This window comes from Narcine bancroftii, chromosome 1, assembly GCF_036971445.1.
Source record: "Narcine bancroftii isolate sNarBan1 chromosome 1, sNarBan1.hap1, whole genome shotgun sequence".
In the NCBI taxonomy this organism is placed as follows: domain Eukaryota; kingdom Metazoa; phylum Chordata; class Chondrichthyes; order Torpediniformes; family Narcinidae; genus Narcine; species Narcine bancroftii.
The window spans coordinates 130,765,105-130,788,210 of NC_091469.1; the positions used below are offsets into that span (position 1 = coordinate 130,765,105).

At 43.5% G+C, this 23,106-nt stretch overlaps 2 protein-coding genes across 11 annotated transcripts in view; one reads left to right on the plus strand and one right to left on the minus strand.

The window, feature by feature from the left end:
* The window catches only part of lrp2bp (LRP2 binding protein), a 95,051-nt gene extending 75,785 nt beyond the window's left edge, over window positions 1-19,266 (plus strand). For 3 of the 6 annotated variants that reach the window (XM_069939686.1, XM_069939675.1, XM_069939667.1), the window contains one exon: window positions 17,186-19,264. In XM_069939686.1, the coding sequence (XP_069795787.1) occupies window positions 17,186-17,419 (234 nt within the window). In that variant the 3' untranslated portion in view covers window positions 17,420-19,264. Of the gene's footprint in view, window positions 1-17,185 lie in introns of all 6 variants that reach the window. The other 3 variants (XM_069939727.1, XM_069939695.1, XM_069939696.1) reach the window with 2 other exon arrangements.
* snx25 (sorting nexin 25) overlaps window positions 2,328-23,106 on the minus strand; it is a 367,103-nt gene continuing 346,324 nt past the window's right edge. For 4 of the 5 annotated variants that reach the window (XM_069939621.1, XM_069939646.1, XM_069939613.1 and 1 more), the window contains 2 exons: window positions 15,526-15,626; window positions 2,328-2,933 (listed from right to left, as the gene is read on the minus strand). In XM_069939621.1, the coding sequence (XP_069795722.1) occupies window positions 2,838-2,933; window positions 15,526-15,626 (197 nt within the window). In that variant the 3' untranslated portion in view covers window positions 2,328-2,837. Of the gene's footprint in view, window positions 2,934-15,525; window positions 15,627-19,911; window positions 20,801-23,106 lie in introns of those variants that run through there. The other variant, XM_069939628.1, reaches the window with a different exon arrangement.

Here is a 23,106-nt window from a genome sequence, read left to right on the forward strand (position 1 = left end):
GTATGTTCAAATGCTATTTATTGATTGCAACACAATCATACCACAGTACCTGATCTCTGCAATTGGACTCTTGACTTCCTGTCAGGGAGACCTCAGGTATTCTGGATCAGTAACAGCATCTCCAAGACCATCACACTGAGCACGGGGCTTCCCAGGGCTGAGTCCACTGTTGTTCACTCTGCTGACCAATGATAGCTCGAACCTCATCATCAAGTTTGCTGACGACACAACTGTCGTGGGCCTGATCAGTAAGAATGGCGAGTCAGCGTGCAGAGATGAAGTTGCAGTTGGTAATGGACTGGTGCACAGCCAACAACCTGTATCTGAACGTTAAAAAGGATGGTTGTCGACTTCAGGAGGGCCTGGAGGACTACGGTCCGCTGACCATTGATGGTCATTGAGGTCCATTGAGGTCATCATCAAGAGTTTCAAGTTTCTTGGATTGCAATTTGCGGAGAACCTCATATAGTCCCGTAACACAAGCTCTATAGTTAAGAAAACCCAATAACACCTCGGCTTCCTATGAAGGCTGATGAAAGTTCATTTCCCACCCTGCATCTTCACTACATTCTGCAGAGGATGAGTATCGAGAGCATCCTGTGCACCTGCATCAACACCTGGTTTGGAAGCTGTACCTCCTCAGACCACAGGACCTTGCAGAGGATACCGAAATCAATGGAAAAGATCATTGGGTGGGGGGGCTCTCTTCCTACCATGAAAGACTATTAAAACACTCGATGTAGGCGAAAGGCAATAAACATTGTGAAGGACTCCACTTACCCTTCAAGATAACTGTTTTACCTTCTGCCAAGAGCTTTTTCCCTCAAGCCAATACTCGTGAATTCCCAGAACAGTTGGGGATTGGGTACCGTGGACTGTTAGTGTATAAGTCTTAATATTTTAAATATGTTGAACTTCTATTCTAACCTATATTTATGTGGTCCTGGAGAAACACTATCTCATCTTTACTTTGCGAGCATGGTATGAATGATATATAAAGATGACTTGAATTGACATATTTATAAGGAATATAGCTTAACCATAACCTAGTATTAATATTAACACAGATCCATTGAAAGTAAAAGTCCAAAAATGACAGAAATCTGGACCACCCAAGAATTCACTCTCAAACTCTTTTAATTTAGTAGGTTTTTGTGTGCATGCATAAGCCCCACAGATGCACAGTGACAACACTTAATACAGGTGATCTTATCACAAATATATTCATTTTTATATTGCATTTTAATTTTACAAGCTCATTTTTAAACATAATTTCAAGCATGACCTGCTATTTTTGAAAAAAAAAGTTGACATTTTTGTCAAGTGTTGACTTTATTTTTCTCTAAAACTGCTTGTTTTGATAATATTTGCCAATGAATTGTGGTGCTACCACTATGAATAATGTATGCTTATGCTCCTCCCTCTCTGATATCTTCATAAAGACTATTATGCCCAGATCCCTCCCTCAGTACCTGCCTTGGAACCAGGCCAGCAGCATGCAAGCTGTGCTGACATCTAAAGGTGATTAAAGCCTATTAATCACAGATGCTTGTCTAATGTGGTTGATTAGTAGGACATGAATAAAATATCAAAATTTACCTGTTCATCTCTTCTTTATTCCTCCTTAGGGCAGTACAGTTACTGCAACGTTGTTACAGTGTAGCGATCGGGTCCAGGGTTCGAATCTCACGCTGTCTGTAAAGAATTTGTACATTCTTCCTGTGTCTGCGTGGGGTTTCCCCTCCCACCTTCCAAAACATATCAGGGATTGTAAGTCAATTGAGTGTGATTGGGCAGTAAGGGCCTATTACCGTGCAATGTGTCTAAAAAGAAATTAAATATGAATTTTAAAAGTTTGCCCAAGAATCTGGAAAATCTAGATTGACCCAATCCCTGAGCAGTCCAGATTTTAAGACTTTTACTGTAATATTTGTGGTTTACATGCTATCTGCAGAAATTTTTAATTAAAAGCATTACAATGAAGAGGATGATGTGATGCTCTGAATTTTCAACAAACAGAACAGGACCAAGAGCTCAATTTTTCATATGCCTGCCTCTAACAGCCAGTCTTGCAAATGGACAGAAACCACTAAAGTTTCTTTACAAAAGAGAAAAATCAGCGAGATACTGAACACCTCAGGGTGCTTTCGCTCTCTCTGCATTTTCTCCGACAGCTTGCATAGTTCAGTCTCAGGTAAAATAAGAGTATCCAACGCCATTGAAAATGTAATTGAAGAGCCAAACAGAGAGCTGAAGGAAATAAAAAACCCAAGTTATAAATCGTATTTTATACATCTTGCACAATACAAAAGACATTTGCACTGAAGTTTGGGTTATTTTTCATAATTTATTGCTTATAAATCATCTACACCATTGAAATCTTTGGTAAAAAATAAAATCTAGCTCAATTTAACAATAAAATCTTCACAATGATCTACATACATATTGCACACAGAGGCTACTCAATGGTCACAGTTAGGGAATGTTCAGAATTGTTCTGTGAGGAGCTTGCAACTTATACAAGACATGCCTTCACCACCAAAATAAAACAATTCTCAAAGTTGTCTTAAAAATATTTATTCAATTTCTCACAACATTAATTACTGGCATCTGACCTCAAAGTAAACTACTGGATATCAGCCTGAAAGGAGAAAAAAAATAGCTTGATGCATTGGTTCAGTAATGTTGAAACAAAGTCATTTTACGTAGTGCTACATTTGTCATGTGTGTGGAGAAACAACAAACATCAATATATCCCAGCAATCTGTCCTGGAAAAATGTCTGCAGTTTGCATTTCAATTAAAAAAACAAGGTCCCCCATTGTGATTTTTCTGTATTCAGGAAGTGTTGGATGGGTTTGGGCAGACTTTGATCTCACCCAAATGATTTCGCAGTTCTGGACACAATTCAATGAGCAGCAGCTCCATCAGTGTCTGAAACAGGAGAGGGAAGAAACGTTACAAAAAGTTTGCCACATCCTGCTCTTCAGGTACCATTTGGTAGACATGAATTCAAATAGAGTGCAGTCCACCAAATTGCTGGAGGAACTCAGCAATTCATGCAGCATCCTTCATCTTTCCTGGTCCACCAATCCCTTACTGGCCCTGGACCTGACTCTCCTTCCCACTCTCAGATCTGAAGGGTTCTGGATCTGGGCCACAACACTGACTTCTCTTTTTTCTCCCACTGACGCACTTGACCTGCTGAGTTCCTCTAGCAAATGGTATGCTGGCTCCTGACTAGAAATGCTGCCCAACCCACCGAGTCCCTCCACCCCCTTGTTCCAGCATCTGTAGTTTTGGCATTTCTCTAGATCAGTGGTTCTGAACCCCCCACCCTACTCACCTATCACCTTAAATAATTCCTTACTAACCACAGACACCAATGGCATGGGTCATCTGCGGTTAGTAAAGGATTACTTAAGGTAGTAGGTGTATGGAAAAGAAGAATGAGAACAACAGTCCAAGATACAAGCTCCATGAGAGGGTGCTCTATCTACATGTATCAGGATAAACATGGGGAACCAAGAGGTGCTGGGAAACGGTGAGAAATATGATGGTTTTTCTCATGGTTTTTAATTGGAAATGTCATCATCAGTTAAGAATTAAACAGGAAAAATTCTGGATATCTTCCCAAGCACCATCAAAAGCATAACTTGGGTAATTACTGGCAGATTTGGAAGGCCGGATCCATCAGCCTGTCCTCCTGTTGGGAAGGTCCTGTGATGGAGGGTGCATTTCATCACATGGAGTTTTGCTGAAATTCCCTGAAGAGAAAGAATTTAGCTTTCAGTTTTTGAGCTGGGGTGGATCCCACTGACTCCCATGGAATAGGAGGCACGACAAAAACCAAATTAAACTAATAAAAATAATCAGTCATGTAATTTTTTTTGTGTGTGTGGTTAAATATGTTATCCTTAAACTTAATCTTGAGAATGACAAGAAATTCTATATTAGGAGCAAGCAGATAACGAGGCAAGTACAGGCCTTCTTTGGGACTAAAGGGGTAATCCACGTGTTGTGCAGGGAATGTGAGCTAGATCCTAAATGAATGTGTTGATATTCTGGACCATGGCAGAAGTAAGGAAGAGACATCAAATATTTTCGAGCACACAAGGGCTGAATAATCTTCAAGACCAGATGATATCAATCCCTGGTTCTTGTGAGAGGCAAGGAAGGAGATAGCTGGGGCTTTGACAAATATTTTTGCATCCTTATCAGCCATAGGTGAGTACGTGAAGACTGGTGGATAGTAAATGTTCTTCTTTTATTCGAGACAGCAGCAGGGATAATGAAAATATCTAAATAATTTTATAATTTAGACCAGCATTTCTCAAACTGGGTTCCGTGGAAGAAATGGGTACTAATAAATAAAACTTGTTAATATCTGTTTTTACTTCATTTTAATTTAAATTACTTTTTACCTGTGTTTCTAAACAGTTGCTTCAACATTAACAAAACAAAATGATGTCTTGAGGTCTGACATCAGCAGCAGATGTCAAGACACCATTTTCAATCAATGTGACTCAGATACCTTTGGATCGAGTGTAGGCACATTTTAAAAATTTCAACTCCCTCCCTCCACCCTCCACTCACTTGCTCCCTCCTCCCAACCTTCTTGCTGAGGTTGGTGTGGGTACTGATGATAGAGTCGGCGTGGGTGCCAGAATGGTGTTGGTCGTGACTGGGACCTGCGTCGATAAGGGGCGTGGAGGGCTACAGTACGTTTGCAGTTGGGGTCACCAGCAGAGCTGACGGTGACTCAAACACCTGGTCAGCGGGGACAGGGATAAGTGATGGAAGTGTTGCAAGCTCGGGCCTGTTGGAGGTATCAGGAGCTCCACTTGCAGGCAGCTGGGGCCGAGATGGATACCCACATCAGAGGCCTGTGAGCAGCTGGGAATGGTCGGTGATATTTGTACTTGCAGTTTGGTTAATATTCAGTTAAAACAATCAAATTCTGAAGAAATAAGATTTTGCAAGCACTGCCTTAGATTGCTTACTGTTTAAGAAAATTAATTTAATTTAGGCTCAACCACACATCAACCACAAGTTGATACCATTCTACTTCCAGTTGGCTTCCGATTTGTAACTACGGGGTTCCGTGATTTCCAAATGCTCCCCAAAAGGATTCTGTGAGCTAAAAAGTATGGGAAGCCCTGAACTAGACACTCAGCACAGTAACAGGCCCTTTCAGTCCAAATATACCCTATTAGCCAACCATCCCCGTACATTTTGAAGGGTGGGAAGAAACTGGAGCGGCCGGAGAAACCCCACGCAGACGAGGGGAGAATGTACAACTTCTTACAGAGGGTACTGATTTGAACCTGGTTCTGTAACACCATTGCACTAACCGTTCCACTAACTGTGCCGCCCCTCCGGTAATCTTGCCATTTAATATTTAAAAGCTATTTAATTACAAAGCACATTTGTACCCAGCAGAGATTTGCTGGCTGTTGAAGAGTCCCATTTGGGGGTGAGATCTCTGCCAATCAAGATCCCACTGCCACTGGACTCCAAGACCAGGTAACCACAGATCAGAAGGGACCTCACATAGGAACTCCAAAGAAAGGCTCTGTCTGGACCAGAGTTTGATCCACAGTGCCGGTCATCAATAACCTGAGCTTTTTAAAAAATATATTTACCCATTCACAGTTGTGGATGTTGCTGGTAATTCTGTCATTTAGTGTCCATTTCTAATTGTTTTACAATTAAGGATGCGCTCTAGTATTTGCCAAAGCCCTTTCCTGCTCACGGTGTCGAAGGCTTTGGTGAGGTCAACAAAGGTGATGTAGAGTCCTTTGTTTTGTTCTCTGCACTTTTCTTGGAGCTGTCTGAGATCAAAGACCATGTCAGTGGTTCCTCTGTTTGCGCGAAAGCCGCACTGTGATTCTGGGAGAATATTCTCGGCGACACTAGGTATTATTCTATTTAGTAGAATCCTAGCGAAGATTTTGCCTGCAATGGAGAGCAACGTGATTCCCCTGTAGTTTGAGCAGTCTGATTTCTCGCCTTTGTTTTTGTACAGGGTGATGATGGTGGCATCACGAAGATCCTGAGGCAGTTTACCTTGGTCCCAACAAAGCTTGAAAAACTCATGCAGTTTGGCATGCAGAGTTTTGCCGCCAGCCTTCCAGACTTCTGGGGGGATTCCATCCATACCTGCTGCTTTGCCACTTTTCAGTTGTTCGATTGCCTTATATGTCTCATCCAGGGTGGGAACCTCATCCAGCTCTAGCCTTAGGGGCTGTTGAGGGAGCTGGAGCAGGGCGGAATCTTGGACTGAGCGGTTGGCACTGAAAAGAGATTGGAAGTGTTCTGACCATCGGTTGAGGATGGAGATCTTGTCGCTGAGGAGGACTTTGCCGTCTGAGCTGCGCAGCGGGCTTTGGACTTGGGGTGAGGGGCCGTTCACAGCCTTTAGAGCCTCGTAGAAACCCCTGAAGTCGCCAATGTCCGCGCTGAGCTGTGTTCGTTTGGCGAGGCTAGTCCACCACTCATTTTGGATCTCCCGGAGTCAGATACAGCAATGAGCTCTCTGAACCCTTCTCCATTAACAGTGGCTTGAAGCAAGGCTGTGTTCTCGCACCAACCCTCTTTTCAATCTTCTTCAGCATGATGCTGAACCAAGCCATGAAAGACCCCAACAATGAAGACGCTGTTTACATCCGGTACCGCACGGATGGCAGTCTCTTCAATCTGAGGCGCCTGCAAGCTCACACCAAGACACAAGAGAAACTTGTCCGTGAACTACTCTTTGCAGATGATGCCGCTTTAGTTGCCCATTCAGAGCCAGCTCTTCAGCGCTTGACGTCCTGCTTTGCGGAAACTGCCAAAATGTTTGGCTTGGAAGTCAGCCTGAAGAAAACTGAGGTCCTCCATCAGCCAGCTCCCCACCATGACTACCAGCCCCCCCACATCTCCATCGGGCACACAAAACTCAAAACGGTCAACCAGTTTACCTATCTCGGCTGCACCATTTCATCAGATGCAAGGATCGACAATGAGATAGACAACAGACTCGCCAAGGCAAATAGCGCCTTTGGAAGACTACACAAAAGAGTCTGGAAAAACAACCAACTGAAAAACCTCACAAAGATAAGCGTATACAGAGCCGTTGTCATACCCACACTCCTGTTCGGCTCCGAATCATGGGTCCTCTACCGGCACCACCTACGGCTCCTAGAACGCTTCCACCAGCGTTGTCTCTGCTCCATCCTCAACATCCATTGGAGCGCTTACACCCCTAACGTCGAAGTACTCGAGATGGCAGAGGTCGACAGCATCGAGTCCACGCTGCTGAAGATCCAGCTGCGCTGGATGGGTCACGTCTCCAGAATGGAGGACCATCGCCTTCCCAAGATCGTATTATATGGCGAGCTCTCCACTGGCCACCGTGACAGAGGTGCACCAAAGAAAAGGTACAAGGACTGCCTAAAGAAATCTCTTGGTGCCTGCCACATTGACCACCGCCAGTGGGCTGATAACGCCTCAAACCGTGCATCTTGGCGCCTCACAGTTTGGCGGGCAGCAACCTCCTTTGAAGAAGACCGCAGAGCCCACCTCACTGACAAAAGGCAAAGGAGGAAAAACCCAACACCCAACCCCAACCAACCAATTTTCCCTTGCAACCGCTGCAATCGTGTCTGCCTGTCCCGCATCGGACTTGTCAGCCACAAACGAGCCTGCAGCTGACGTGGACTTTTTACCCCCTCCATAAATCTTCGTCCGCGAAGCCAAGCCAAAGAAAGAACAATTAAGGAGATCAATAAGAGTCCACCAGGTCCATGGGACTGGAATCATGTAGAAACCAAACCCAAAAGGAGGCAGACTTCCTTCCCTGACGGACATCTATAAAAAAATTGCTATTTTATCAAGTTTGATAGGCAAACATCCAAATGCATGTACATCTGGATGATTGATAGTCACGTTTTATAGACTGACACGTACCCCATCAGTTGCTGTTGGATAATAGGCACATTTTTCTAATAGCCTACAGCCAAAGAGTTGCATTATTGCGATGAACTAATGGTAGCCTAGCAATTCAATTACTAGACTCGACATTTTTCAGAAAGTGTAATCCCTCAAGCTCAAATCTTATTATAGCAGCCAGGGAACTTAAAGTCAGTTCATTAAATAAATCGTGAATAAAAAAGGCAGCAGAAAAACTATGACCAGAGAGTTAACTGCAAAATTTGGAGAGCAGTCCATAAAATTAACCAAATAGTTACCTGACCCAGGGATACGTCTAAATATTTAACCTCCTCCATGATGACAAGGGTCCCTCCAGAGAGGTGGGTGACAGCAGAGGCTGGGTTCACAAGATCACAAGATAAAGGAACAGAAGTAGGACATTCAGCACATTGAGTCTGCACCCTTAGCTAAACTGTTCTCGCATCTAGTTCCAAATTCCAGCCTTTTTTCCATATTTCTTAATACCCTGACTAATTAGATAGCTATCAGTCTCCTCCTTAAATTCCCCAAAGGATCGGGCCTCCACAGCTGCATGTGGCAACGAATTCCAAAAATCTATGACCCTCTGGCTAAAGGAATTTCTCCTCATCTCTGTTTTAAATGGGTACCTTCTAATTCTAAGACTGTGCCCTCTTCTCCTGGATTCACCTATCAAGGGAAACATCTTATTCACATCTACTCTGTCCAATCCTTTCAGCATTCAAAATGTTTCTATGAGATCCCCTCTCATTCTTCTCTTTCTTTGGCTTGGCTTCGCGGACGAAGATTTATGGAGGGGGTAAAAGTCCACGTCAGCTGCAGGCTCATTTGTGGCTGACAAGTCTGATGCGGGACAGGCAGACAATGAAAACAGCCCAAAAGCTCTAAACATTCCTCATGTTAGCCTTTGCATTCCAGGAATCATCCTGGTACATCTCTGTACTCTCTCCAACATAATTTCATCCCTTATATGGGGCCCAAAACTGTACACTTGAAGGGGCGTGTGCCTTCTAAGGTCAACGTATCAAAATAGATTGAAATAAAGGCTTCTGCTGAGCCAATCTTCCTCAATGTTGAGCAATTCAGCACTCCAATGTGGAATCTTCATTGCCCATCATGATGTGTTGCAATCACACAGCCACTGACCAATCTAGCTGAGTTCTGAGAGTCAAAGTTGACTATGCCTTGCAGCAAGTGGGTAATGAGAGAACCAGCAAGAGCAAACCTATCTCTGTCATCAGTCTCCTTCACGTTAGTGCATCTGTCCATGATGTACAAATAAAATGGCCAAAACAGACCATGTAGAGATAAAATCCTGTCATGAGCAAAAGCTCCCATGATATTGGGCATAACCATTTTGCTCAATGAGATTGATTAAAATAGATGTGGTTCAAAACTCCAAAGTGCTGCACTGTAGATTTCAGATACAATGTTGGTATCACATTGGGAATTATTTAGTTTCATCCTGCAAAAAAATCTATTTCTGCTGGCTCCTGCCCATTAGCAACTCAAGTGAAGTGATGGGGAAGATGTTAACTGTCTTAGCTCATCGTACACACTCACCAACAGTTTGATCAATAGTGCTCAGTTGGAATTTGGCTCCAAGCCTTCATACAACCTCGGTCTAAAAGGCCTGAATTTCAGAGATGTTGTGATAATGCCTGCCCTTAGCAGTAATTGATCGTAATCAGTATCAAGCAGCCTGAGTACATTTGAAGTCAAGGAGAACCCCGCAAATTGATTTGGTTGGGGGTTAAAGGGCAGGGTAATCAATGTAATCCACCTTAATGACTATCGACCAGTCACACTTACATCAACAGTGATGAAGTGTTTTGAAAGGCTGGTGATGAAGCAGGTCAGCTCCTGTCTGAGCGGTGACATGGATACGTTCCAGTTCACCTATCGTAGAAACAGGTGGATGCCATCTCACTGGCTCTACACAAAGCCCTGGAACACCTGGACAGCAAAGATGCATACATCAGGATGTTTTTTTTAAAATCGTCTACAGTTCGGCATTTAACATCATCATCCCCTCAAATCTGATCAGCGAACTCCAAAACCTGGGAGTTAACAATCCACTGTGTAATTGGATCATGGATTTCCTCATCTCCAAACCACAATCAGTGAGGATTGCTAAGAACTTCTCCACAAACTCCATCACAGGGCTGTATCCTTTGCCCCCAGCTCTACTTACACCTATGACTGTTTGGCTCCGTATGACAATAACACCATCTACAAATTTGCCGACGATATAATAGTAGAGGGTTGTATAAAGGATACAGGAGGGAGATTGAAAACTTGGTTGAATGGTGCACCAACAACAACCTCACACTCAATGTCACCAAAACCAAGGAGCTGATTGTTGACTTCGGGAAAGGAAAGCCAGAGGTATGCAATCCTGTGATCATTGGGGGATCAGTGGTGGAGATGGTGAGCAAATTTAAATTCTTGAGAGTCACCATATCGGAGAGTTTTTCCTGGACCCAACACACCAATGGCATCAATGAGAAAGCACATCAGCACCTCTACTTCCTCAGGAGTTTGTGAAGATTTGTTATGACACCAGAAACTCTGATAAATTTCTACAGAGGTATGGTGTAAAGTGCTCTGACTGGCTGCATCACGGTCTGGTATGGTAACACCAATACACCTGAATGGAAAGGTAGTGGACACAGCCCACGACATCACAGGCAACCCCCCCCCACTATTGAGTATATCTACAGGGAACGTTGCCATCAGAAGAGCAGCAGCAATCATCAAAGACCCATACCCCTCAGCACATGTTCTGTTCTCACTGGTGTCATCAGCAAAGAGATACAAGACTGGCACCACCAGGTTCAGGAACAGCTGCTACCTCTCTACCATCAGACTCCTCAATGACAAACTCAATCAGGGACTCTTACTTGTGCACATTATTGATTTTCTTTGCTCTCCCTGTATTGCACAGTCATTTTGTTCAAATTTGTTATCAGTTTACAATTCTTTTATTTGTTTATATGTTTACGCTGTGTACAGTTTACTTTTTGCACTACCAATTAGTGGTAATTCTGCCGCTCCTTCAGGAAAAAGGAATCTCAGGACTGTAAGTGATGTCACGCATGTACTTTGACAATAAATCGGAAATCTAAGAGGATTGGTAATGGTTCTGTGACTGAGCATCAAGGGGCTATTACATGTTGTTGATGTTGTTCTTAACATTTACGGGTTTATGGTAACTATTTGAAGAAATTATAAAATCAATGTGTTAAAATTCAGTACATGGAGGAAGCACGTTTATTACAATAATTTGTACAATAACTTGAAACTGACAAAATGCTTGGTGAAAGAGGTAGGTTTAAAGATTGAGACGATCACTGGATGAATTCAAGTTTAAGGCTGAGGGAGATGAAGGCTTGTCAGAGCAGTTATAATGCAGGATTGAAAAAGAGGTCAAAAGATAGGAATATAAATTATCTGGGAGAGTTGTAGGGCGAGAGAAATTCAAATATTTTGGGGTTATTGCACCCCATTCACAATTAGCTACCACTTTCCAGATGTATCATATTCCAATGCTAACAACGACGAACAAGAGGCCATCATGTCCACAGAAATCTTGGTATGCTCAGTGAGAGATGTGACTGTGGCCTGATCGACCACAAATGCCTTGGGGACCTGATCAATCTCCACAGCTCTCTGCTGTGCACACATGTTATTAACATTTCATTACATTAATATTCAAAAACATTTCATTTGGTGACATTTTGTCACATCTTATCTAAATAATTCCATAACCAGTTTTATCATTAAATACATATGTCAGGAATAGGAAATAACTAACATCTTACACCTGAATTAAGCTAATGACTCATGGTATATATTATACATCATTTGAATTTCTGTACATATGTATAAAAGAACAAGGCTTTTAGCCTTTTATCAACTGGCACAGGTGAGTTGATCCTAAATGACTGGGTAAAATGACAGGATATGATTTGTGAAAATGAAGTAGCTGACATCTTCTGCTTTACAAATATAACCAATTAAAATGCATTCAGTTAAATGGATATCAGGTTAACAGATTCAACTGCAAAGAACGAGAATATTGACAAGACATGAGGAGAAAGTGCAGGATTGATGAAATGTAAAAATGGAACTCTTGGAACTGCTATAGAACATAAATATGAGTATGACAGGGCCATCCGGCCTGTCGAGCCTGCTCTGCATTCCTAGCTGGTTTTTCTCTGGTGATAAATGATTTGGTTGTAAATATGCATCTTAAGGAGGGATTAGGAAATATATTTCTCATCTGTGGCATAGTCGGGACTAGAACTCATTGGCTGAAAGGGTGGGAGAGGCAGGGTCACCTTTTCATTTTTAAACGATACATAAATGTACAGATTAAGCGGCCATAGGTTTGTCTACAAGGAAAGATCGAGCTTGGGATTTCTTTTTTGACTGGGTCCTCATGACCTTCTTCTGGGTCGTAACTTAAATCATGAAATATATTTTGCAAATTCCTCTTACTTCAACCCTCTGAGCCACAAATTAATATTTATATTTGTGGCGATACATCATTAGCCTACTGTAGGGGGCGATCTCTGTACCTGCAGGAAGATCACCGGAGGACAGACCACATCTAGCAGGCTGTCAATCAGCCGACCTGGATAGACCTAACTCTGACCAGCCAGCTGTCAATCAACCGCCCGGGATATAATCCTGAGCTGGCCCCTCCTGAGCCAGTCACTCGGGAGCCAACAGTTCAGCTACCACTGTAGCAGAGACTTTTAACTGAATAAAGCCTGTTGTACAGTCTTTCTCGAGCTTTGTGTCTGGTTACTGCTGCAGCAGCGCATCACAATATTGTCAGCACAAGATACGGGCACACTGAATCAGTACAGAGGGGATGAACCAGTTAGAAATTTGTTCCTTTCCACTCCGTTCCCATTGCTTAGAAACTTCCCTCGCCAGTGAGAGCACGTGAGAGAATGCCGATGCTGAATCTAGAGCGATTAACAATTTGCAGGAGGAGTTCAGTGGGTAGAGTAGCATCAGTGGGAGACGAAGAACAGGTTTCTGACCCAAAACATTGACCATTCTTTTTCTCCCACTGATACTGAGTTCCTCCAGCAGACGGTGTTTTGCTATGTATTTACCGTGACTGATGTATTTCCCCCTCCTCTCTTCTCCTTTCAGGAGGTTAGGATTTTACAATAGCTGTCACTATATTTATCCAGTTATCACAACATTCTAATTTTATTTGGATGATACGACAATTGTTACTGGTTTGGAGGACAGTTTTAAAATGTAGCATTTTGTAAATGGGCGCATCTTGGACATTTTTAATGCTCGTCTGCTTCAGCACTGCATTTCAGATCAGGGGTAAAAATTGGTGTAGATCTCTACGAATGCAACTTCCCTCTCCCTTTCAGCCAGTAAGAGCGCCAAGAGGACATATTGTTCTCACTCTACATACTATGGACATCCTACTTGAAAAAAAATCTATCTTAAAGGAAGAAATAAGCAGGAGTCTGCCATTGTAAGATTATCATTATTGTTTAAAAGAGACAATAACATCACAACATGTAGAAGCAAAGTAGCCCACTCACCTCATGCCTCCATCACTAAATCATGGCTGACCTTTTCCCTCAGTGCACCAATCCTTTAATGAGACAAATATCTATTGATCTCTGAGTTGGATATAACCAATAGTTCTCTCAGGAACAGAATTCTAGATTCACTCTGCTATGGCGAGGATCACATCTCCATCCTAAGCACTCAAACCTTTATATCAAGGCTGTGACCCTTGTTTTTCAGGTCATTCAACTTCATGTTCTGCTGCATTTAGTACATTTCAGCGATCACCTCTCATTCTTCTAAACTCCCAGACTGCTTAATCTCTCTTGACATAACAAAGCTGCTTACCTATCAATCTCTCCCCAAATGCACCCAGTGACTTGGCCTTGACAACCGGCTGTGGCAACAAATTCCACAGATTTACCACCCTTCTGGCTAAAGAAAGTCCCTTGCAATGTCGGTGTGGAATTGTACAAAAGTGCTGGGGACATTCAGCAAGTCACGCAATATCCATATGAAATAAAAGGTCATTGATGTTTCAGGCCTGAGCCCTTCATTCGGAGCATCGAAGATCAGGCAGACGCTCCTTGTAACACTGCGCATGAAGAATTCAGGCCTGAAATGTCAACCATCTTTTATTTCTTATGGATATTGTGTGACCTTCTGAGTTTCTCCAGCATTTTTGTGAACTGCACTAGACCCCAGCAACTGCAGATTTTCTTGTTTATCACCACTGTTTGGTGTGGACATGGTGGGCTTACTGCTGGGGGAACTCAGTGGGTCAAGCAGCATCAGAGGGATGATTTGAGTCAGAACCCTTCATCAAGAATGATAAAGAGAAGAAAGCCAGTATTATGAGGACAGAGTGTAAGAGGTTAGACAGGGTCAGTCAGGGATTGGTGGATCAAGGAAGGATGAACGATGACAGATGGGGAGAGCGAGAGGTAGTGTTGGGAGGGCTTAGGCAGGCAGCTGCCAGACAAAGGGACAGAGGCAAGAAAGTAAAAAAGGGGTCAGGTGGAGGAAAATTGAGTAATTACAAGCCCCTTTCACACTTGCATCCCTGTAAATCGACTGTTGAGTGTCCCAGGGTAGGAATGGGCATTTGGCCTTTCACACTAGACCACTCCTAACTGGGACACTGAAAGCTTTCACATTTGCAAGGGTTTAGTCCCGGCGTTTGGCCTGTTTCACACTTGCCTGATCTCAATGCCGGCAGAGGCCGGGGATTGTACTAGGGGTCGAGGCTTGCAATCCCCGGCGTGAGATGACATCATCCGAGGCCGGCGCTGAGCTGATTTTGCTTTCACGCTTGCCACTTTAAAGGCCAATTGGCGTTTGATTCCTTGGATCACTGGCAAATGTGAAAGGGGCTACAGGCGAGGCAGGAGAACAATGAGTGGAAACAAAGGCCATCACTACTGCAATCTGTTGAGAAGGAGGAAACTATTGGGAGAAGAGGTGAAGGAGAGATTGCACCAGATGGAACCCAAGTGGGAGGAGATCCTGTTGGTGAAATGTGGGTAAAATAGGATGGAATCAGAAAGGAGAAAGGGGAAAAGAAAGCAAAAAGGGCTGGAGGGAAGAGGGGATCCAGACATGGATTGGAAGAAAAGAGAGAGGATATTGACTGAAATTGGAAAATTCAACATTCATACAATGATGCAGTTTGCCCTCTGAGTTCCTCCAGCAGATTGTTTTTTCTTCAATCTCTTTCGGCTATGCTCACCAAGGCCCTCTATAAATAGAGCACATTTCTATCCTTGTACTCAAAGCAGCTTTCAATAACGGTATACACTTCACTTATTTTTTTAATTGTTGGCACAGCTGGTGAGGAAATCTATCATCCTCATTGGTGGATCCTGGGGAAGATACTGCATGAAAAGGGAAGGAACAGGCAAAAGGACAATGGGGATACACCGATTCCAAGGCAGCTTCATTCCTCTTTCATCCCATTGAGTTGGTCATAAATACCCACAGCTGAACCCACACTGGAGGATGCAATCCCCACTGTACTCACATAAAGGAGATGCTTGTTGGCACTGGCTTCCTGGAGTGCACTGAAGACTTTAGTGATCCCATGGCGTGCATTCTGCTGCCCAACTAGGTTCTGCAGTGCATCTGGAAAAACATAGCGAATGTTTCTTAGTTCACATCCCAGGATTTACAGTTGACCCATCCATCACAAGGAAGTCTTGCCCCAAGGGGAGTAAAAAGTTACAGGCATGTCAGCAAAAACTTATAGGCTTTGATTTTGCTGGAAAAATAATCATTTATATCTTTTCAAAAATGACAACAGCTGGAGGATGACAGCGGAGTTACAGGGGATGCCCTGAGGTTGGTGATGTTTTTAATGGCTGCAGATTCACAGGATGAGTTTTTACATCCTTCTCCAACCACATCAAAATGATTTGAACTGACATGAATGTAAGCCTCATAATGTACTTATCCTACAATAAAGTGCTCCAGTGAAGCAGATCGGCACTGTGTGAGCGGTGACATGAATCCATTCCATTTCGCCTACTGTAGCAACTGGTCTACAGCAGATGCCATCTCACTGGCTCTACACAAAGCCCTGGAGCACCTGGACAGCAATGACGCATACATCAGGATACTCTTTATCGACTACAGTTCGACATTCAACACCACCATCCCCTCAAAACTGACCAACAAACTCCAAGATCTTGGACTCAACACCCCACCTGTATAATTGGTTCTTGGATTTCCTCACCTTCAGCCGACGATTGGTGAGAACATCTCCTCCACAATCTCGATCAGTACTGGAGAACCAGAGGGCTGCATTCCTAACCCTCAACCTATTCGCTATACACCTTTGACCGTGTGGCTTGGTATGACAATAACTCCACCATCTACAAATTTGCTGATGTTACCACAGTAATGGAATATATAAAAAGGGGCGATTAGTCAGAATACAGGAGGGAGATGGAAAACTTGGCTGGATGGTGCACCAACAACAACCTGACTCTCAATACCTGCAAATCCAAGGAGCTGATTGTTTACATATGGGAGAGAAAACCAAACGTGTATGGTCATTGGGGATCAGAGATGGAGAGGGTGAGCAAATTGAAGTTCTTAGAAGTCAGCATCTTGGAGGATCTTTCCCAGACCCAACACACTAATGGCACAGTGAAGAAAGCATGTCAGCACTTCCATTTCTTTAGAAGTTTGGAGAGATTTGGTATGGCAAATTTCTACAGAGGTGTGGTGGAAAGTGTGGTGACTGGCTGTATCATGGTCTGGTATGGGAACACCAACACCCCTGAGCATAAAGCCTTGAAAAAAGGTAGTTGACACAGCCCAGGACATCACAGACAAAACCCTCCCTACTATTGAAAACTTCTACAGGCAGCGCTGCCGTCGGAGGGCAGCGCAATCATCAAAGATCCACACCACCCAGCACATGCTCTTTCTCACTGCCATCATCAGGAAAGAGGTATAGCTGACACAAGAATTGCACCACCAGGTTCAGGAACAGCTGCTACCCCTTCATCATCAGCCTCCTCAATGATAAACTCAATCAGGGACTCATTTAAGGACTCCTACTTTTAATTGATTTTTTTTCTCTGTATTGCATTCAGTTTGATTACATTTCTTATTTATTTACATGTGTACAGTTTTTTTTGCACTGCCAATAAGTGGTAATTCTGCTTCACCCACAGGAAAAAGAATCTCAGGGAGCGGCTGAAGGACCCACACCAGGTTGTGGACTACAGGAGACTGGAGGCCAAAGAATCCACATCAGGGTGTGGGCTGCAGGAGACTGGAGGCCAAAGGACCCACACCAGGCTGTGGGTTGCAGGAGACTGGAGGCCAAAGGGGCCACACCAGGCTGTGGGCTCCAGGAGATTGGTGGCTCAAGGATCCACACCAGGGTGTGGGCAACTGGAGACTGAAGGACAAAGGACCCAAAAGAGGCTGTGGACTACTGACTGAATGACTCACTGGAGACTGGCAACCTGAGGGACTATCATCAGGCAGTGGTCTGTGGAGAACCAGGTACAAGGACTGTGATTTGAGAGGATGCTGTGGACAAGAGAGGAAGCTGAAAGGCCTCGAGTGATTCCTGGTTATATCGGATGTTCAGACCTGGGAGCTCAGGTTTGTCAATGGATCGGACAGGAGACCATGCAGCTGTAGAGGCTGTGGGAGCGCTGGAGGTGAATTTATGGACACTGAGTGACTCTGATTCACTTTTCTTTTTCACTGTCTGGATGTTGGGAATGCTAATGGTGCCTTCTTTGTGTGCCTTCAAGGCAGGCAAAAGTTGACAAATTTAGTGTATTATTACATTTTATTTATTATTGACAATGAAGGAATCTTGAATCTAGAATGATATTGAGATGTGTATTTAACAGGAATCCAAAAGCAGACTGCTAATCAGCTTATAACAGGGAATAAACTAGGATTCGAGTGAGAGGAAGAGCTTAAATAAAGTGTTATTAGTTTATGGATCAGCATGGAGGAAAATGATGGAACTTAAAGCTGATGACCGAAGTCCAGGCTTTGAAATTATTTGGCTGCAAGATATAGCAGGTATTGATATTTCAAACTTCCCTAGAATTTGGAATAACCTTTGGAAATTGGAAGCTACTCTAGAAATGGAGGCAAAAAGAAAAGAAGTAATGCAAGGCAAAGATAATCAGCAAACAAATAGAAGCTCTAATAAAGGGATTGGGGACAAGGCAGAAGGTGAATTGTAATATGACTGGTCAATGTTGAGTTACAAGAGGGAAAGTGTGTTCTTTTTAGGGAGTAACTACCAGAATAGGAGGGAACTAGTGAATGCAGCTTGTTTTGAATCTTCAATAGTATTTAATAAGGTATTGAATAAAAAGGCCATTACTGAAGATTAGGGCTCACAGGATTGGGTTTATATACAAGCATAGGCCAACAATTGGATAATGAACAGAGTACAATTGTGGTAATAAATGTTACAGAGCTGAATTGAAGATTAGCAATTAACATTTTATTAATTAGAAGAGAAGATAGCGTAGAAAATGTATTCAGATTGACTGATGTAACAAAAGCACTGGGAGTGAAGGATGCAGAGGCAAATTAAATCTGTGGGCAGATTGGGTATTATATTAAGAATCTGGAATTATCTAGGCACTAAAAGCAATTAGAGAAGCATAACTTTTATTCAAATAACAAGAGAAAAGAAGTCTGACCACAATGATAAGATGTCTAGCTGAGAGCAAACTTGGAGTCTTTTGTAAAATAACATAGGCAGGTTTGGACTCCTTACTTGAGGTAGACCTTCTTGACTTGGGATGTGCAACACTGACCTTTGGGACGTAGGATCATTCTATCAGGAGAGATTACACAGCCTAAACCAGCATTTGTCAGAGGTAGGTTATGAAGTATGTAAAATTCTTAAAGGCTTCAATAAAGTGGAAGCTGGGTAAAGAACTCACAAACTTAAAGGGTCTCAAATAAGGAGAAGGTTCACGTTCATCTCAAAATCATATGTTGGCCAACATGACAACTCGTTCACATGAGAAGTACTGTGATTTTTTTAAAAACTTTCTCTGCTGAGGTCATCGATTCTCAGTCACTGAGAATATTAAATAAAAATACAAACGCATTATTTCTGGACTCCAAGAATGGTGGGGATAGTTTTTACAGGTGATCAGCTAATACTTTGTTGAATGGGGACGAAACCCAAACATATTTTACGTCCGAATCTAGATTGGTCAAAATAACAAACACAATATTAATAAAGCTTTGCAATCTATTGCACCGAAGGTTCAAAATATGAAATGTCTGGATATACAATAAAAGCAAGCAAAACCTTTTGATTAATGAATAAATAGAGTATTTAAGTGATTATTTTCATCCAGAGAATTAGTGGTAGATAAAAAGCCAGCCCAAAACACAGATGGAAGCAGAACAGGAAAAGCATTTATGTACAAATGAAAATGGTGAGGAAATCTCTCAGAGCCAGTAAAGAGTAAAATCCTTCCACAGTTCTATGAATGACCTTTTTTTTTACACATTGCAAAGTGTACAGTCATGCACTTTGGTAGACAAAAATAAATAGTCATACAATTTCTTTTAAATGGGGAGAAAATTGAAAATGCCCAGATGTAAAAGGACCTGGAAGACCTTGTGCAGGATAGCCTGAAGGGAAACTTGCAGGTTGAGTCGTTGGGGAAGAAGGCAAATCCTTTAAAAAGGATAGAATTCAAGTGCAGGGATGAGATGTTGAGGCTTTTTTTTTTAATTTTTATTTTTCACACTATGAACCATATTAACCAAAATACACACAAACATTTCCCTCTTGAATATACACAGTGTTATATTCTCCCCTTTTCCCCCCTCCCTTCCCTCCCTCCTTCCCACCCCCTCCCCACCCACTAAACGTTCAACATATACAATACATTAAACCCAATGTTGAGGCTTTATAAGGCACTGGTAAGACCTTATGGAGTACTGTGAGCAGTTTTGGGCTCTTAATTTTAGAAAGGATGTTGGAGAGGGTTCAGAGGTTCACAAGGATGATTCTGGGAATGAAAGAGTTATCACATGAGGAGCATTTGACAGCTCTTTATCTGTACTCATTGGTGAGAGGGGATCTTGATGAAACATTTCAAAAGGCATGGATGGAGTAGATGTGGAAAGGCTGTTTCCCATGGTGGGAGAATCAAGAACAAGAGGGTGCAGAGGATTGAAGGGTGTCTGCTTAGAACAGAGATGCAGAGGAATTTCTTTAGCCAGAGGGTTGGAAATCTGTGGAATTTGTTGCGACAGGCAGTTGTGGAGGCCAGGTAATTGAGTGGAGATTGATAGGTTTTTGATTAGCCAGGGCATTAAAGGTTATGGGGAGAAGGTCGAGCAATGGGGATGAGTGGGAAAATGTATCAGCTCATGATTAAATGACAGGGAAGACTCGATGTGCTGAATCGCCTATTTCTGCTCCTATGCCTTATGGTCTTATGTACACATCTACCTTATCATCTCTCTGAATGGATGCTTCATAAAATGCCATTCTAAATTTATATTGAAGTGATTTTGTCTCCATTCAGAAATTACCACTTCTTTTCTCCATCTTATTTCTTTGAAGATCCTGACAATAACAAGCTAGATTCTTCTGTAAGATGAGAAATAGGAGCAGGACAAGTCATCTGACCCTCTGTGACTGCTCATCAAGGTCATAGGAACAAAGAAAACAGGAAGTCGAGTTGGTCCTTCAGATCTGTTCCTCCATTTAATGTGATCACACTGATCATCGACTCAGGACTCAGTTCCCACCGTTTCCCCATATCCTTGAATCCCTTTAGCACAAAGAAACAGCGATTAATGGTTAGTGCAATGTTAGTTCAGCGTAAACCACTGCTGTCTGGAAGAAATTTCTACTGTGTGGTTTTCCTCCTGGAGTTCAGGTTTCCTCCCATGTTCCAAAGATGCATGGGTTTAAGTTAATTGGCTGGATGGGTGTAATAGGGCAGCAGGGGCTCTTGGTCCAGAAAGGCCTGTTACCGTGCTGTATCCCTAAATTTAAAACGGCTGATCTTCTTAGCACCGCCTCCCCACATAATTCCCATTTTCCCACTTCTGTTGATAGCCAGAAATTTATTGGTTTGTTTTGAAGGAACTCACAATTAAGGCTCCTCGGTCGCCTGGGTAGAGAATTTCCAAACATTCTTACGTGCTGCACTGTTTAATCTTCCTGAATCACTTCCTCTAAATCTCAGTCATTTGTTTCCTTTGTATTTGCCAACCTCTTGGGATCGATGATGACTTGACATCCACTCTGATTCCGATGTTCTGAGATGGCCCAATGAGGCCTAACGTGGGAACTACAGTCTTGTCAACAGGTGCATGGTAAACCACTGTTTGTATATTTAACTGTCTGGGCACACCCATTGGCTGACTGTGGCCCCTCCCACAGACTCCTGAATAAAGGTGACTGTTCCACAGCCCCGTCCTCAGTTCAGGACAATCGACCAGCATGGAAGTGCCTGCATTCTATTGCGAATAAAAACCTATCCGTTTTACATAACTTCCAGACTTTTGGAGTTATTGACGGTGCATCAATTTTGTTCACAATAAATTTTGACAATGGATCATAGTCTGAAGTGGGGGAAGTTGGAAATCAACCTTCAATCTCCTGAAGCCTCCACCAACTTCAAACTTTGGCTGCGTTGCTTCGAAGTGTTCCTGCAGGCATCATCTGCCATCGCTCGATCAGAGAATGACAAGCTGCAGGTACTACACCACGTGTCAGGCCCCTGATGTACTCAATGATCAGGAACACTGCATCATACCTGGAGGTGATGTTTTGAAAGGCGAGAACCTGAAGAAGGTAAACAAGGTCTACGCGAAACACCTCCTGGCCACCCAAAAACAATGACCCGGGGAATCAGCGCAGAGTGACTCCGGGCCCTGCGAACTCTCAGACGGGCCTGCGATTGCAAGGCTGTGACAGCCGTGGAGAACACAGAGGACCTGATTAGAGACGCATATGTCACAGGTATCAGGCCCAACTACATCCATCAGAGACTGTTGGAGCAAAGAGAGCTCAATTTGTGGAGGGCGATCAAACTGGCGGGTATGCTGGAGATGGCCCTCCAGAATATGGAAGCCTACTTGGCTGACAATGCAGGTGCCTCATGGTTGCCCCAGGTGCCGCTATCTTGGGACACGCCGCAGTACTCCGTAAGCACCTAACACCTCTAATGCCACATCCCATCAGCGATCCAACAACAGCCGCCATGAGCACCCAAAGTGTTACTTCTGAAGCCTGGGCAAGCACCTGAGGAAATGCTACCTGGTGAAAGACCTAGCCTGCTTCAACTACAGGAAGAAAGGGTATTACGTGAAAGTGTGGAAGTCCAAGTTACCCCAACCCAGCAGCATCACGTGCAGACTGTGGGGGCCGCCATCTTGGATCCCACCATCTCCAAGACCCAGCAGTGCCATGTGCGAGTCTTGGAGACCGCTATCTTGGATTCCAACATCTTGCGACTGAACACACCAACTCCCCGCCACAACTGCAGACAGGGACCCAACACTGGCCTCCATCAGGCTGGATCAAGATAGTCCTCACCAACTTATCAGATTGATGATAGACATGCAGGTAAACGGCCACGTGACAAGTTGTCTGTTCGATAGTGGGAGCACGAAGAGCTTCATCCACCCAGACACGGTGCAGTGCTACTCCCTCGTGGTTAGGCCAGTGAGTCATAAAGTTTCCTTAGCCAAGAAATCCCATATGGCTGATGTCCGCGACTACTGCAACGCTGACTGAGTGGGGCACAGACTACAAAGACTTTAAACTCCTGGTGATGTCACAGCTATGTGCTGGGACTAGACTTCAATGCCACCTTAAAAGCATGACAATGGAGTACTCCCTCCCCCCCCCCTCACTGTCTGTAACCAGCAGTCCTTAAATCACCCACTGCGCTCGACCAGCAAAAACCCCTGGCCTCTCCCCCCACCGTTTTTAGCCAAGCAACCCGAAGATTGCCCACGGCATGCGACCTGCAGACTCTCAACCCTCAAGATCACCCCTTCCACCACTGTTTGGTAACCTTACCCCCCGACTGCAAACCCGTTGCCACCAAAAATAAGTGGTACA